General features: G+C 32.0%; 2 protein-coding genes across 3 annotated transcripts in view; both read right to left on the minus strand.

Moving 5' to 3' along the window:
- LOC137918615 (mitogen-activated protein kinase kinase kinase 7-like) overlaps window positions 1-4,311 on the minus strand; it is a 29,470-nt gene extending 25,159 nt beyond the window's left edge. Inside the window, exons 1-6 of one of the 2 annotated variants that reach the window (XM_068761439.1) lie at window positions 4,072-4,311; window positions 3,694-3,993; window positions 3,398-3,577; window positions 1,483-1,618; window positions 1,086-1,186; window positions 30-872 (exon numbers count right to left, since the gene is read on the minus strand). In XM_068761439.1, coding sequence (XP_068617540.1) covers window positions 30-872; window positions 1,086-1,186; window positions 1,483-1,618; window positions 3,398-3,577; window positions 3,694-3,993; window positions 4,072-4,155 — 1,644 coding nt within the window. In that variant the 5' untranslated portion in view covers window positions 4,156-4,311. The remainder of the gene's footprint in view (window positions 1-29; window positions 873-1,085; window positions 1,187-1,482; window positions 1,619-3,397; window positions 3,578-3,693; window positions 3,994-4,071) is intronic. The other variant, XM_068761440.1, reaches the window with a different exon arrangement.
- A 7,000-nt stretch (window positions 4,312-11,311) lies between these two features.
- On the minus strand, window positions 11,312-14,281 carry LOC137918835 (putative neuropeptide precursor protein). The gene is made up of 5 exons (XM_068761754.1): window positions 14,050-14,281; window positions 13,099-13,224; window positions 12,585-12,822; window positions 12,365-12,514; window positions 11,312-12,295 (listed from the first exon to the last, which is right to left on the minus strand). The coding sequence occupies exons 1-5, from the start codon at window positions 14,126-14,128 to the stop codon at window positions 11,752-11,754; spliced, it is 1,137 nt and encodes a 378-aa protein (XP_068617855.1). The 5' UTR covers window positions 14,129-14,281; the 3' UTR covers window positions 11,312-11,751.
- Between the last annotated feature and the right edge of the window lie 1,210 nt (window positions 14,282-15,491).

The following is a 15,491-nucleotide window of genomic DNA, read 5'->3' on the forward strand; positions in this document are numbered from 1 at the left end:
ACCGCGAAGTTTCTTTAAAATATACGTACCGGGTCCACTTCGATCTGCAAGGGAGTTTGATATGGCGACTCGATCCGCCTTTGTTGTATGTTACCATTGAACTCTCTAGGTGTCATGGGACTGTTGGCTGCGCTCAGTCTATCACAGTAATTTTGATTGTAGTCCTCCTTTCTTGATGAATTAGTATTACTCGTCACAGATGGGCTCCTAGCTGGTGACTTGTTGTTCTCTCTGTTCCAATATTGTTCTATATCTATATGTCGTGGGTTCATGTTGCCAATGTTATAATTAACAATCGGGGACAGTCTTCTAGGTGACGAGCTCTCACTAAATATAGCGGGACTACGAACAATGCGTAGAGAATCTTGAGGCGTGCTTCCTTCGCTCGGCATATAGGTTTTGTCGGACGGCACTGGGGAACTGGAAGTGCGGTTTATGGTAACCGGTGATCTAACCGCTTCCATAGATGCTTCAGCCTTTTTGAATTGGTGTGGAATTCTAACTGCTCCTATTCTATTTTGCGTATCTAACTCGTCTTTATGTAAACCAGCTGTTCTAGGCTGTGTTTCGGATGCTATAAGATTTTGTAGTTTGTTCACTTGCGTTTCGACAAGACTCTGTGGCCTGGGTGACAATGTAGGCCTGCCTGCATTTCTGTATAAGATTGGATTTGACGTAGTCTCGTTAGTGTAATGAAGTGAGTTATGAGCTTGTGAGATGTTATCTGTATCAGTTTCCAGACTGTCATGGGTGTCATACATCACAAAGTCTTCATCTGAATAATCTGCATCGTCTTCTTCACAGTCATTATAATCAATAGGTGTGTCAGCACCAGGAAAGAATGTACATAGTGCTGTCATAATTTCTACCACCTAAAAGCAGTAAATTTTCATTATAGTTTTTTGGCAACACAAACTTTTCTCACACATTTATGGAGTAAACTGCTTTTAGGTACACAAATCTTTGTACAATATATAAATTTTAAGAATACTATTGAATAAATAAACCAACTAGATATTCTCCGTAACATTAGGTGATTTTATCCTTAACAAATTTTTTTATTGAGTAGAATTTTGCTAACTTACTTTCGCCATACTAGGTCTCTCTGCGGGCACTTTGTCCCAGCATTGTGTCATCAATTGCTCTATTGGTTCAGGACAACCTTCTATTAGATTAGGCCGTTGACCTGAAATGTGTATAGATACTATTTAGTGTAATCATAATAAGAATATCACACATTTTAAATAACTATTATATATGCTACATATATTGTAAACGAATATTTCATGTCTTATGCGAAAAACAAATTGAGAAAATTTAAAATATGTTGATTTGATAACAGTTTAAATAGGTTGTAAAAGCAAAATACACAAAAATATTAAAAATATGTTAACATTCATTTTTTACTCATTCAATTGTACAAGATATTTTGATTTACTAACTCCAAGAGCTTTTTATTGATATTTACTACTAAAAAACCACCTGTATGTACAGCCCACATAATCCTAAATGCCGATCCCCCTTCCTCAAAAGGTTTTCTTCTAGATAGCACCTCCCAAAGTATGATGCCCCATGAAAATACATCACACTTTTCAGTATATGAGGACCCTTCAAATACCTGAAACAATTTTAAGCATTTTAAATATTTTATAAAATAATTTACACAAATCAAAAAAAAACTGTCAAAACTCTAATTTATTAGTAGTTTGTTTTGTAGGAATTGCAAAAAAAAAGATAAATAAAAAAATTCTGCTCAATCAAGTACCAAACACAGACAATTAAACAGTGTTTATAATAGGAACTTTTATAATAATTTTGTCTGTACAGTTTAGTTAATAAATCCAACAATATAAAAGTACATTAAAATCTTATATTATGATTTGTTATAAATACTGTTAAAATAGTTTAATATCAATACCTTATTTGTACTTGAAAAATTTACATATACACTACAAACTACAAAGCTTAAAATAATTTACATCAACTTCTTTAATAAATTCACAAAATTACATAAAATGATCGGGTAAAACTATTAAAAAGGTGAATGCATTTGGCAGCAAAAGCTCTTACACCTATTTCCAATCAACCAGTATGAAGTGGAAAAAGTAAATCACTCTGAAATATGTTACATTAAAGTATTCTGTCAATATGAATGCAAAGGACCAATCACCTCTATCAGTACAAAAGTCTGCATGGATTGTTAGTAAACAATAATTAATTTCAACAATTAGTAATCCAAATTTCGAAAAGGCTATTTCTTACTGTTGTTATTTAATGCTTCTTAAATTTATTGGCTAGGATGTACAAACATCAATGGTTTTAAAAATAAACAATGAAATGGTAATACAGTAAAAAACACATTTTCTAAAAATGGATTATATTAAAGTTAAATATTGTTTACTACCTGTCCCAAAATTATTGACTTGTTGAGTTCCAAAAGCAAAAATGAAGTTGACCTTTTGGGAAGACCCTTGACTTACAGTAGCAACTATCAACTGATATGATGATAGTAAAATATTTCAGTCAGATAAATTTATACAGGTTCATTTGAAAGAGGTGTAATAGCTGTAAAGCTGTGCTGATAAATAAGACTTTTAAACCTTTTACATCTATAACTAATTGCCCTTCATATACAATATAGCTTAATTTAAACGAATATACATTGTGTATGAGCATTGTACTTTTTTAAAGTAATTTTTTGCTGCTATATTAATCTATGGTATGTATAGACATATCAATGTTTTAGGTCTATGAAATTAGATGCATATTTTAGTGCTTGTATAAACAAAAATAATTTTATATTAAAACTTAACATAAAACTTTTTATTTGTAATCCGATTTACAGTTATATATGTTATGAATTCCATTTAAAGAAAAAATTGTTGAATATTTATATAGCCTCTAAGTAACTGTCTTAAAAATTATTTCGCCCGTCACTTCAATTTCTTATAACAAAAAAATTTCAAAACAATAAAAATTGCACCTTCCTAAAACACTTATCAGGAAATATATATCTTCCTTGACATTTATTCAACACTCCATAAATAGTATCTTTAATGCAATCACATGTTAAATATTTATTGACAAAAAGGCACATTCTAGTAGTAGGCCCTATGTCTATGTGTAACATGATTGAATAGGTTTTTAAAAGATACTTTGATATTTAGAATAGCGAAGCTTACACAGGTAATGTGGTTGTGTGTTGATGTTGATAAAATGATTTGCCGATTTAAAAATATGTATATATAGATTATAATATAAAATATAAATCTACTTTAAACTAGGGACACTGGCAAATGTGTATAGTAATTTTAATATACATATAATTTGTGTATATATTCATAAGAGAGCTTTTTAATTGTAAGTTCAAATATTTTGCAGTATTTATAACACAAACCTCAGGTGCCATCCAAGCTGCACTTCCTTTATTATTTGTCATGTAAGTAGCTTTGTCAGCTGCAGTTCCAAAATCACATATTTTAAGCCTCTGTCCTCCTCCAACTAAGAGTAAATTTGGAGGTTTTAGATCCCTGTGTATTAATGGTTTTGGTTTCATGGCATGTAAGTAGGCAACACCCTGAAAAATAATATTGTTTTAATAAATTATTACTGAATTATCTATATGTATAAATCAATAAACATACTGTTAAAAAAATTAAGCATGCAGCATGATAGAAAAATAAGGAACTATACCTCAGCACACTGTAGTGCCCAACTCATTGCATGTGCTGCTGTGTATTTAGGCTTAGGTCGATTATGTAGTACATTATATAGTGAACCACCCTCTGCATATTCCATTACCAGACATACATGAGCACCTTTAGTACATGCACCATACAGCCGTACAATGTTTGGGTGTGATACACGTGACAGCTGACGAACTTCTATCGCAAATTCTCGTTTTTCTGCTTCTGAATTTATGTGTTTCACTGCTACATACGTATTCCGCCATAAGCCTTTCCATACCACACCAAATGCACCTTTTCCTACAACCTTTCCCCACATTCCTCATTATTATAAATAAGTTTAAATAAGAATTGAACAAAGAGACCGTACATCAATTGTGCTTACCGACAGTTCCTGTATTTCACTGTAATCTATTTCCTCAACAAATGTCTGCTGGACGACAGGCAAGTCTTGTACACTGGAAGCCATCGGTACACTTAATATCACATTATCAAAATGACTAGCTTTAAAGTACAAGTATTGTTTATAAGTATTTTGCTACAATTTTTAAAAAAGGAGGTATAAATAGTTGCTTAAATAAATTTTCTCGTTATTGTTTGACAAGAAATAGCAACTGCGACAAGACCGCCATCTTTGAAACCGTAGAACAAATGTCATTTCGCTGAATAGTGTTGTCCTAGTAAATATTAATTTAAAAAAATAAAATAGATTTGTAAAAAATCTTAGGTTGTAAATTTTTTATTCTACTTTCGCTTTGTAATACCACAGCAGTGCTTACAAGTATCTAAAATATGTTGTTTTTGCATATGCTGTAAAAAGATCATGTATTGGCAATTTAGTGAGGGAGAAACTTTCTAAAAAGAGATCCTCTGTAGTGAGATATGCGACGCAAAGTGTAAGATTAGAATAAAAGGTTAACATTCAATATTGAATATAAAAAAATGTTCAACCTTTAACTTTTTTATATAACTTAATTTTAAACTTGTGTATACAGATCAACCGACAGTATTACAGCTATTTACACTAGGCAAAACTGATTTTGTAGGTCAGTACCGTGAGCATCAGCGTCAATCATCACCGAGAATTACCGCTCGTTACCCAGCGTGGGCGACTAAAATAATCCATTAAATTTAGTTTTGGCGATTGATTTTAGTTAGTCGTTTATTATTGATTATGAGTAAATTGTTATATATTAATTCAAAAGAACAACTTTGTCATATTTAACAAGTCATTAAATAATAATATGGTTATTACATTACAAGATTTTTAGTCAAAATTTATGATTGAGTACCAGAAATAAGAGTTTAAATTTTTTGCTTTTAATTAAATACAAAATGCCTTTTTAATTTTACCTTAGAAAACGTAAACTTATAAGTCTTTCGATAGATATTAGTGTTTAACTTCATTATTGTGAAATTACCAACTAATGCAGACTATGACATTTTATTCACTCTCACATATAAAGTAATTTTTGAAACTTCGTTCAAGTTTCAATTGATGTTAAAAGCGTTTAACTAGAGCGAAGGTAATTCTGATAACCGGCAAATTTAATTCTTCGCATTAATTTATACTAATAGTAGATAGTTATCATGTTTGTTAGACTTTTAAAATGTAACATTTTTTTCCGAATAATTAATTGATAATTTTTATGTATTGCTATGTTATAATTATTTTTTAGATCACTCAAATTTTCTTCAATACATTTTTATATATATTTTTTAATAAATTTGAAATAAAAATACTATTGTAATTACCTACAAGAAAAACTAGAAAATAGAAGAGGAGCGAATGAAATTAGTCGTCCTCATAATTAGTTCATAATCAGCGAATAAAGATTTAAATCAACTTTATTATTGATGTTAAAGAAATGTTAAGCGAGTTCACTCTTTATCGCCTGCCTTGTAATAAGATGTAAAGAAGTGGCAATCTATAGTAAATTTTCATAACCTGGTAGTATTCTACTAGATCTCTGTTCATGAGATCGATTGATGTCTACTTCGGTGTCTTTTTGTTATAAAACCCAATTTTCTATTTCAGTATTGAGGCGATATATTAGTAATGAAGAAAATTAATAAATAGATAAAGTAATATCTAAGAATTAAATTGTACAATGAGTTTCACATTTAATAAAAGTTCCACTTTTTAAATTTATATCATATTTACATTACACGTTAACAAACATATGTGCACATGAAAAAGATTTTTGTTATAATTTTTTTAAACTTATTATATGTTAACAAAATGTCCATAACACAAAGTAATATAAATATTCACCTTAAGAAATAGTTTTATGGATTATTATTTACCTGTTAATTATAATATTTTATGTTCAGCTTTATCATATAGTATTTATTGTGAAAATTTTATACATTCTTACAGGTTTTAATTATTTAAAATAAATACCGATACGTTTCATGCGATATATACGCTGTTTTTATTTAGCAATTGACTAACCGTCATTACAATCAATTATCTACATATAACAAAAACAGCGGATAGCTGTTTCAGTTTACCTTAAAGTTAGTACCACTACCTTTGAATCACCATATTTAATTTAGATAAAAGTTTGATCCACTTGCACCTTCTAAATGATTTAAAAAGAGGAAAGCGTTCCTGCATTTGAAAGTAAATGCAACTTCTTTAGGCGTTTCATCACGGTGATTGACAAGGAACAAATCCGCTCCAAGATCGACTAGGATTTGAATAAGAGGACAGTTGTCACTCATTGCTGCAAAGTGGAGGGCTTGGCGGCCACCTGGAGCTTCTGGATCGTTTATCAGGGCACCCTTTGTGATTAAAAGATTAAGTATCTTCGTTTCCTCATCTGTCGGCGTGCACATCATGACAAATTCTGAAGAGGGCAAAACAGGTACTATAATTTTATTATGTTTCTAACCTGACAAGATCTTTACGGCAAAGTACTATATGTACACACTGTAAACAAGCCCGTGTGAAGAAAGAAATACATACATAAATATTGCTGCGTACATATGTAAATTCTTTCATATTATATGTTACACAAAAGATTTCTTTCACAAAATATATTAAATGTAATATAAAATAAAAATAGGAGAAAAACAACAATGTATATTTTTGTCTGTATTATTTTTTATGTGCCTCAATATAATAAAATAAAGATGGCGATTAGTTAGTCTTACTTATGTGTAGTTAACTAAGACTAAATTAATGTCAGAAGAAAGAATTATTAAGTTGTTATCGAAAGCAATACTTTGTGAAGTTCTATTGTAAAGATAGCAAATTTTTTTTAAAGTTATAATATTTTCTATGCATTAAACAGAAACAAAAAGTATTGGACGCTCTCAAATGTTATTGTCGTTTATTCTGCATTGCATAATCTCGAGCTGAACAGAGGTGTGACTAACAAGCCCGGACGAGTAGGCAAATAGCTGTGGGGCTAATCGTAGAGTTTCTATACTTGTTACCTTGCTCCACGCCTGTGACTTCTTTCAAAATATAAATGGCTCAGTTGAGTCATATGTTTTGTACTCCTTCCAACTTTATTTCGAAGAACGATCGACAGTTGCGAAAGATCAGATTTATTACACCCTGTGTTTTAGTGATGCAATATGCTCGAAGAAACAATATTAGGCGGGTTACAAGTGTCGTAAATATAAAATTAACGAAATCATTAATAAATTACTGATAAAATCTATACATATTATTACCAATTTCTACCAATGTACTGATTTTATGAAGTTTTTATCTGGAAAGGGTAAATCGACGTTCATTAAGTTCACAAAGAGGGCGAGGGATAAACAGTATGTATACAATTTTATATGATTTATACATAATACGCATATGTGTAAAAAACATTCGATAAAATTGATCAATAAATTACACTTACGCATAAATAGTCCGGTGTCCATAGGATTTGACCGAGGCAAGAGTTTAGCTCCGTGATCAAATAACAGGTTTGCTACTTCTAAAGACGGTCTGAAATATTTAGTAAATCTGTTGAGAGACACAGCATTAATTTAAACATTAAAAACATGCGTTATTGTTTCAATACGTGTATGTTTGATTTCTATTAGCTTTACGAAATTTAATGTACATGTCATGTACCATCATTATCATTATTTCAGCCGAATGGATGTCCAATGCAGAGCATAGACCTTGTCCATAGATTTCCAAAGACCGGTGGAAGGGGTCTGCATCCAGTATTTGTCCATTTTGGGAGCGGAAGTCCTACGCTGCATTTGCCGGACCGAAGTTTCCACTTCAGAAACAGCCATTGGTAATGTGGTATGCCCACCCAACCCCCTAGGCAACTTAATTAATTTCGTTCTTTTAATCTTCTCGAATCTCTTCGTTACTGATTCGATTTCGTAGAGAAATCGCTTATCTCGAGCATAGCCCTCTCCACGGCTAATTGAGCGACGGTAAGCTTGCCAATGTATATATAAAAAATACCTTCTCATCAAACATAGTGAGAGCGGTGTCATTCCTAGATTGTCCTTGACGTTAGGGTGAACTCCCGCTTTCAGGAGGAGAATTATCGCTTGTTTGCTGTCAGCGCATACTGCCAGATGAAGAGCGTTTCTTCCCAAGTGATCCATTTGTTGAATATCAACTCCTTTGCTATTGTACAATAATTAGTTGATTTTATTTAATTCTGTGTTTCATAAAATTATTATTGCAACAATCACCTGATAAGAATTTGTAGCATTTTCAGATTGCCGATTTCCGCAGCGACTAAGAACTCTTTATCCTCATGAATGAATTCTACGGCTCTTCGTAGTTGAGAATTTCGGGAGTCGGATTCATCAGCGAAAATTTTGGTGCAAAAAGGTTGACATCGGATAAATCCAATAAGTAATTCAGTATTTCTGTCAAAACATTAATGTACTTTTATACATTTGAAACTTAATTAAAATATGTCAGTAAACCTAAAGTAACGCATAAATTTGTTGAAATGAATATTTGTTATAACAATAAGAAACGTTCATATTGTTAATAAATATTTGATAATTAAATAATATCGTTTGTAAGATGATTGAATTATAAGTAAGAGAAAAACTTTATTGAAATTGCATATTCGATTTATCGACATTCATAAAATAGGCAAAGTGAGATATTACAGACAGCAAACGTTGAGATTATTACAAAACATTACACTTCTAAAGATATTTTTAATCACAATCATATTTCAATAAATATTACTTTCATTATATGACTATACATATCAGAATTATCATCATCGTCATCGCCATGCCAGCCAATAGACGCCCTTTTGCAGACACTGGCCTTATCCATAGGTCGACAAATTATGTAGGGAACTATTTTAAATTGTGTAAAATAAACTATTTTACACAATTTAAATACATGAATTAGGAAAGATATTTTTTGGAATGAGATTTCTTAAAGTAATTTTATATGTAAAATTTCAATATTGGTTTAAAAAGAAAAGAAGTTTTAACATAATAAAATTTTAATGAATGTTCTTTATATTGGTTTTTAACTAACGTCTTCATAACTAGTTACGACATGTCTTTATGGTGTTTGGTTTTTTCTAAGTTTTCTTTAGATACATTTTTCTAACTTGCTTGTTTTTAAATACAATACAAGTGCATGTAATGGTTTTTTTGTAGTCAGCAAATACTTTAATTTTTTACCATAATTTACAATTTTATTGACAAGGAACACATTGTAGTTATTAATTATTAACAAAACAGCAAAAGTAACTTCAAATAGTTTGTGTGGAGCGATCGAGCAGGGAGTGACAACTTTTTTTGTTACTTATGTTTTTACTATAAACAGCGACTTGGCTTTGACGGTCCGTGCGAAGCGTTTTTTGGTTTTTCATCAAATCTACGATGTGATTTGGCAAGACTCTTTCAGAAAAAATCAAGCATAGTGCAGAAAGACACAGATCTTTGCCTAGGCGAAACATGAACATTTTGAAATAATTAATAAACCAAACGAACGTTTCATACGATGCTGCCGATGAAACATAGTTATTGTCTGAATTCTCTATGACATTACTTAACGGATTTCCCTCTTCAAAATCTCTAACGCCAATTATATTCGCATAATGGCTGTCTTTATTCATATTTCCTTAGACCATATGTAGATATCTTAAATTAAAATATAACACTCGGTGACTTTGTTATAAGTATATTTACGAGTGACTTTGACAAATAAAAATATTCATATTTTCAAAAAATCAATTGCAAATAGTTTTCTATAGAAATAGGTATTATATTAGGAGTACTAATTATTCCAGTCTATTTTACGTAGAAGTGAGGTAGTAACCTCAGAAAAAACAGATTAATGCCAGGTAAAAATGGTTACCGGTTTTTTTGTATTTTTTTATTAGATAGACTCTTAAAAATAGTAGACCCCTGTTCAACTTTCGTACTTTGAAAATTATATGCTGTGGTGTCTATAATTCATTGTCCAAACACGAAATAATATCTGGCGGATAGTTGCATCGTTTGTTGAAAACTTTGCTGTGGTTACCAAACGTCATGGAATTATTTCGATTGAATAAATAATAACAAAATAGAAATTTTCTATTAATTAAAACTGGTTTGTGAAAAATAAAGTTTTATTCTCACTGAAACAAAAAATAAATCAGAATATAAGAATGTATTTAATTTTTTTTATCAATACTCAATGTTCGTTGTTTATAATATACAAAGTGACGTGTTTTTAACAAGATTTTGTTAGATGCGGTAGTTCCCTAGATAATTCGATAATAGCAGAGTTGAGCTGTATGTCGCTACTGTCGGGTTTTCCCGATTGAGTGACGGCCCTAACTTGACATCTCTGTAGAAAGGTCTAGCATAAATTATCTCAATGGAGATAACCCCTAAGCGCCCTAAGCTTGGTGAGTGGTGAAATAATACAATGACCGTAATTTGGTTAGTTCCTCAGGGAACCTTTTATCGTCATGATCATCAATTCCGTAGGATGTCTACTTCTGGATAAAGGCCTCCACCATACATTTCCGAAAAGAGCGGGTGGAAGTGGCAAGCATCCAGCGTCTTTCAACGATCTTATCCCGGTCGTCTCTCCGCCTAAAGTGTGGATTTCCAACGATGCACTTGCCAGTCCATGGTCACTGAAGTAGAGACCTGCAGCTATATGTTCTGCATGCTATGTGGCCTGCCCATTGATACTTCAACTTGCGAGTCCGCTGGGCTATATCGATTACTTTCGATCGTTCCCTTCATTTATGCTATTATAAAAAGTTACCGCCTTAAACACGGTAGCCTTAGACGATTTTTTTATTGGTGAAAAAACTGCATTTTTTTTAAATTACTGTTTTTCGTGCTAACGCACCAAAATATTACCATATTAATTCAATATTTTAAGCAGTTTTAAATATTATAAAATAGTGTGTGAGTTTATTTTATTATTATTATTATTTTATTTACTTCCCATACCACGTTCAAACCTTAGAAAGTGAAGTATTTGAAGATTCTTTTGATTTTAGGCGATTCTTTCACCGGCAGTTATTTAATCGCAATATCTTTATAACATGCCAATTTTATTTATATTTTATTTTAAAGTAAAATAATATATGATAAATGAAACTCAAATTTAATTTTTCACTAATTTAATACAGCATAAGTTTATATTATATAGACATGATGGCTAAATCTAAATAATGTTAAAATGTGAAGTTTGACCTCACTAGTTGCAATTATATGCGACGTACAAATAAAATACATCTAGATTGTGTAAAATTTGTCCGAACTGATTAAAATGTTATATAGTAACCGAGGTAGAAATTTGTAAGAATTTGTTTCAGTTTGATTTCAATTTTGGCTATATTCCTATATTAGGCCATTACATAACGAAATAAACAAATTTTTTTATTTGTTCATGCTTTACTTCTACTGTGGTAGACGAATACACACTACGAAAATTAATTAAATGCGAAACAATTAACTTCCATTCCCATGTCCATTTGGCAGCAAACATTTATCAGAGAAGACTTATTTTTATTTTATTCTTTTACCAGATAACACCAAGTTTCCAGACAGAAATAATCTATATTGATTTTTTTAAGAGTAGAGAGTCATAGATAAAATGCATTTAGAGAATCAGTCGTCGATATACGGGAATGTCTTGTTCTTGTACTCTCGGTGCAGAACGAAGGAGTTCGGCAAGAGTGTAAAGGTCGTCCCGTGGTCGGTAGTTGTTCTGATGCATCATGGCATCCGAACGTTTCCGCGCCACCATGAAACGCTTCATTTTGTTAGCATATTGGCGCTTGCGACGCGCCTCCTCGTACCTCTGCGCGAGTTCATTTGGATCAACTTGGTACATGTCAGGTAAGCCATGGGCCATCGCCAGGCGATTCTGTTCAGAGAAATAGGAATGACGCGGGAAGTCCCTTTCACGGGGGTTGATAACAACTGGTTCATTATACCAAACGTCGCCATTTTCGTCCACTTCAGGTTGTTCCTCTTCAAGCGCATTCATGCGACCGTACCAACCATTATTGTCCGCCGCTGCCGCCCATTGATTCGCGTTCCACTCTTGTTTTCTTCGTTCCTGAGCTTCCCATAAGTTCAATAAAGCACGAACATCGGCAGCACTTAGGCCAGAGTCACGCTTGCGCCGTTCCGAAATTGGCCTAAAAATTCGTAAACATTAGAACCAACCTAAGAATTGCTGTTATTACAAAGCTTGGAGGCAAAGTTACCTAAAATTCTTTTTGTTTCCGCCAGAATTCTTGGTGGCTGTCTTAGCTGATGCCGCAGCTCCCCCTACTTTAGTTCCGCTTCCGCGTTTGAGACGATGAACATCGTGATCTTGAGACAAAGATTCTACTGGTGAAAGGGCATCCTCAGGTCTACAACAAAATAAACATTAATGTACAGCTAACATAAAATGTACATTGTTGTCTTGGAATGAACCCTTACTTCAAGTTTTTTTTGCCTGATCCAGATTTAGTCGCCACTTTAGTTGCAGCGCCTGCGCCTCCAACTTTAGTTCCACTTCCTCGCTTACGACGACGAGATTCGTATCCACTTGGTAGGCCTTCCATAGATGGTGGCTCACCGTACAATTCGGGTCTCATGATGAGGTTATCAAGTTCGCCAGTCGATTGAGGAGTATCGAAACGTTGTTCAACGTTTTGATCGTAAGCCTCAGCATTCCCTGTGATAGGTCACGAAACATAAAAAAGGTTTTCTTTTAAAATAATGGCAAAAAGTTTCCAAAAAGTTCTTTAAATTTTTATTTAAATATTTTTATATTATTCATGAATCCGTTTTTTATACCGGTCCTTTTTTTACTTTTAATATAGCAACAAAAATATGAAAGCTCATTATACAAGACTGACTTCTGACTAATTTACGGTAAAATTCTCGCACTTTGATTCAGAATAATTTTACTAAAAGAATTAGAATAAAAACTGATATAGCTTAGGATTACCTTCCTCGCTTAAAGCAAGAGGATATGGCTCGAGATCATTTTTGTCACTTTTATTAAGGAACAACGACTGCGTATCATCTTTTGTTTGGTCCCAATTGTCCGGTAGTTCACCAATTGGACCGCCATCTAGAATAATTTAATACATCATATAGATAAATAATGTGTAGGAGAAATGGCGTCCCTAAAATAATAAAAAAAAATTCCGTTGTTTCATAAAAGCTATCTTTAGAAAAACTCTGAAGAATACATCAATAAATCGTTTTGATTTAACAAATTTTTCTATCTTTGTATTAGCTGTTTTATAAGAATGCAAATAAAAATCGCTGCTTTAATACTCTTAATATAAAGTATAGCGAACTTACATAAAAACTACTAATTATTTTTAGTACACATGTTTTATAAAAAATAACTTTTAAACCCTAAAATAAAATATAGTTAAATTATAATATTATAAATTTATTTCAAAATATGACGTGATGCACAATTCTGCTATACAGGGATTTTATTTGATTGTTAAACTTTGATGACATTGCCGATACCATTTTATTAATAGTGAGAACCATATGTGGCATTTGAACTTAAATTTTTTTTTTAAATTTTTCGTCATGGAAACTTTCTTGTGATTTAGTATATTATATTGTTTTCGTTTAAATCGAAAAAGCTTTGATATTGTATGAACTTTAGTAGGACCAGGTTCGATGCTATTTTTAGATAGGGGTGGGAAAGTAAAGGTCATAGTTTACATCCGACTGTAGATACTACGCAGCAACAACGGCGCAGTCGAGCCACCTGTTGCTAAATTTGGACGCAACCCGGCCCAAGTTTGATCAATAAACATCAAGAACACCACTAAACTACTTAGAAAAAAACCTTACACATAAAATTTGAATAATTAAGAAAAAAATGTTATTTTGTATGAATCGCAATTAAAAAATGAGATAGAAATAATACCTTTATTGTTCGTAGGAGCAGGCAACGCGTAGCTGACGAAAAGTACCGCGAACACCGCGGTCAAAGTTGCAAATAACATGTTGACGACGTGGCAGGATTTAGAAATAATAAATGTTATTTAATTAAAAGGAATATTGCAAGAGTAACTCCGGATACGACAGTGAGGTGGGCGCTCTCAGGGAACGAGTGTCGTCTGCTGGGTACCACTGGAGAGAAAACCCATCGCTCCTGTCGATACATTCGCGACATGCGCAGTGAGCGCGACAGAGTCGAACTTATGGTCGCGATAAAAATATTATTTAACTTATAATATTTAGATTTATTTATACATCTTTAATTTATAAAATGTTACTTTATTTATTAAGAAAGAATGTGTTCTTTGTTTTAACGTTGACACATTTTGTGATAGTTTTAAACAAAATTTAATTTCGGAGCATAAGAATAGATATCGTAGACACTTTTTAATCTTTGAAGAGCTGAATCAAGTTTTTAGCTACAAAGAGCGTAATAAATTTATACGTTTTAGTTTATTTCGGTTATTGTATTTGTTACATCATTAATCATTTATCAGAGTATATTCACAAAATAAGCCACGGGATTTAAGTTATTAATTTCCCGTTAAATTTTGTACCAACTATGTAGTTGATCTATAAAAAGTAAATGAGTACGTTATACCATCTTAGATATAAATTATAATATGTAATAAACTTATTATGGTATACTTTTACTATGATTAACATTATGTAACTTAACATGCTTCGTAATTTACGATTCGTTTAATTCATCCCTGTATTAATGACGTCTGACATCGTCAAGTTAAGGAGTCCCTTCATAAAATATATCTTATTGCTTGGAAGATGAAGCGTCAGGAACGCCGTCGACACCCATTAATTACATTACATTAAGCATTTTCCAGCTTTTTGCTCGTGGTTGGCGACCGTGCGAATTAAATAGAGGTCGTTTCCATAGCAACCCGTCTCATGTACAAGTAAAAAGTGATCAAATTATCTTGTGCCAATTCCAAAAGCGTTTATACATCAAACCATCATATCTTGTTTAATATTCATGGCTTTTTATGGTGTTTGATTAAAAATCTTTATACAATATCTTTCTTTTTAATACATACTTCATCATTTTTTCGTAAAGCTGTTATTTATAACTTACATAACATTACTAATAATTTGTTAAATATAATATCTAAACATCTGATTAAAATTAATCCTACAAATTTGTCGATAATAATCGATTTTAACAGTATTAAGTAAATATTCAGACGTTGAAATTGATCCGAAATTTGTGAATAAAAAACAAATGGTGCTTTTAGTAATGGTTACAATACAGATTCATTTTTAGTCTGAAGGTACACAATAGCAGAAGCTAACGACAGTCATCTTCTTGTTTAGTCACTTTAACCATACAAAAGATAACTGACCGGGCCAATA

Source organism: Battus philenor, unplaced genomic scaffold (genome assembly GCF_028537555.1).
Source record: "Battus philenor isolate CCGP_79_NKW_IND1 unplaced genomic scaffold, ilBatPhil1.0.hap1 SCAF_15, whole genome shotgun sequence".
Classification (NCBI taxonomy): domain Eukaryota; kingdom Metazoa; phylum Arthropoda; class Insecta; order Lepidoptera; family Papilionidae; genus Battus; species Battus philenor.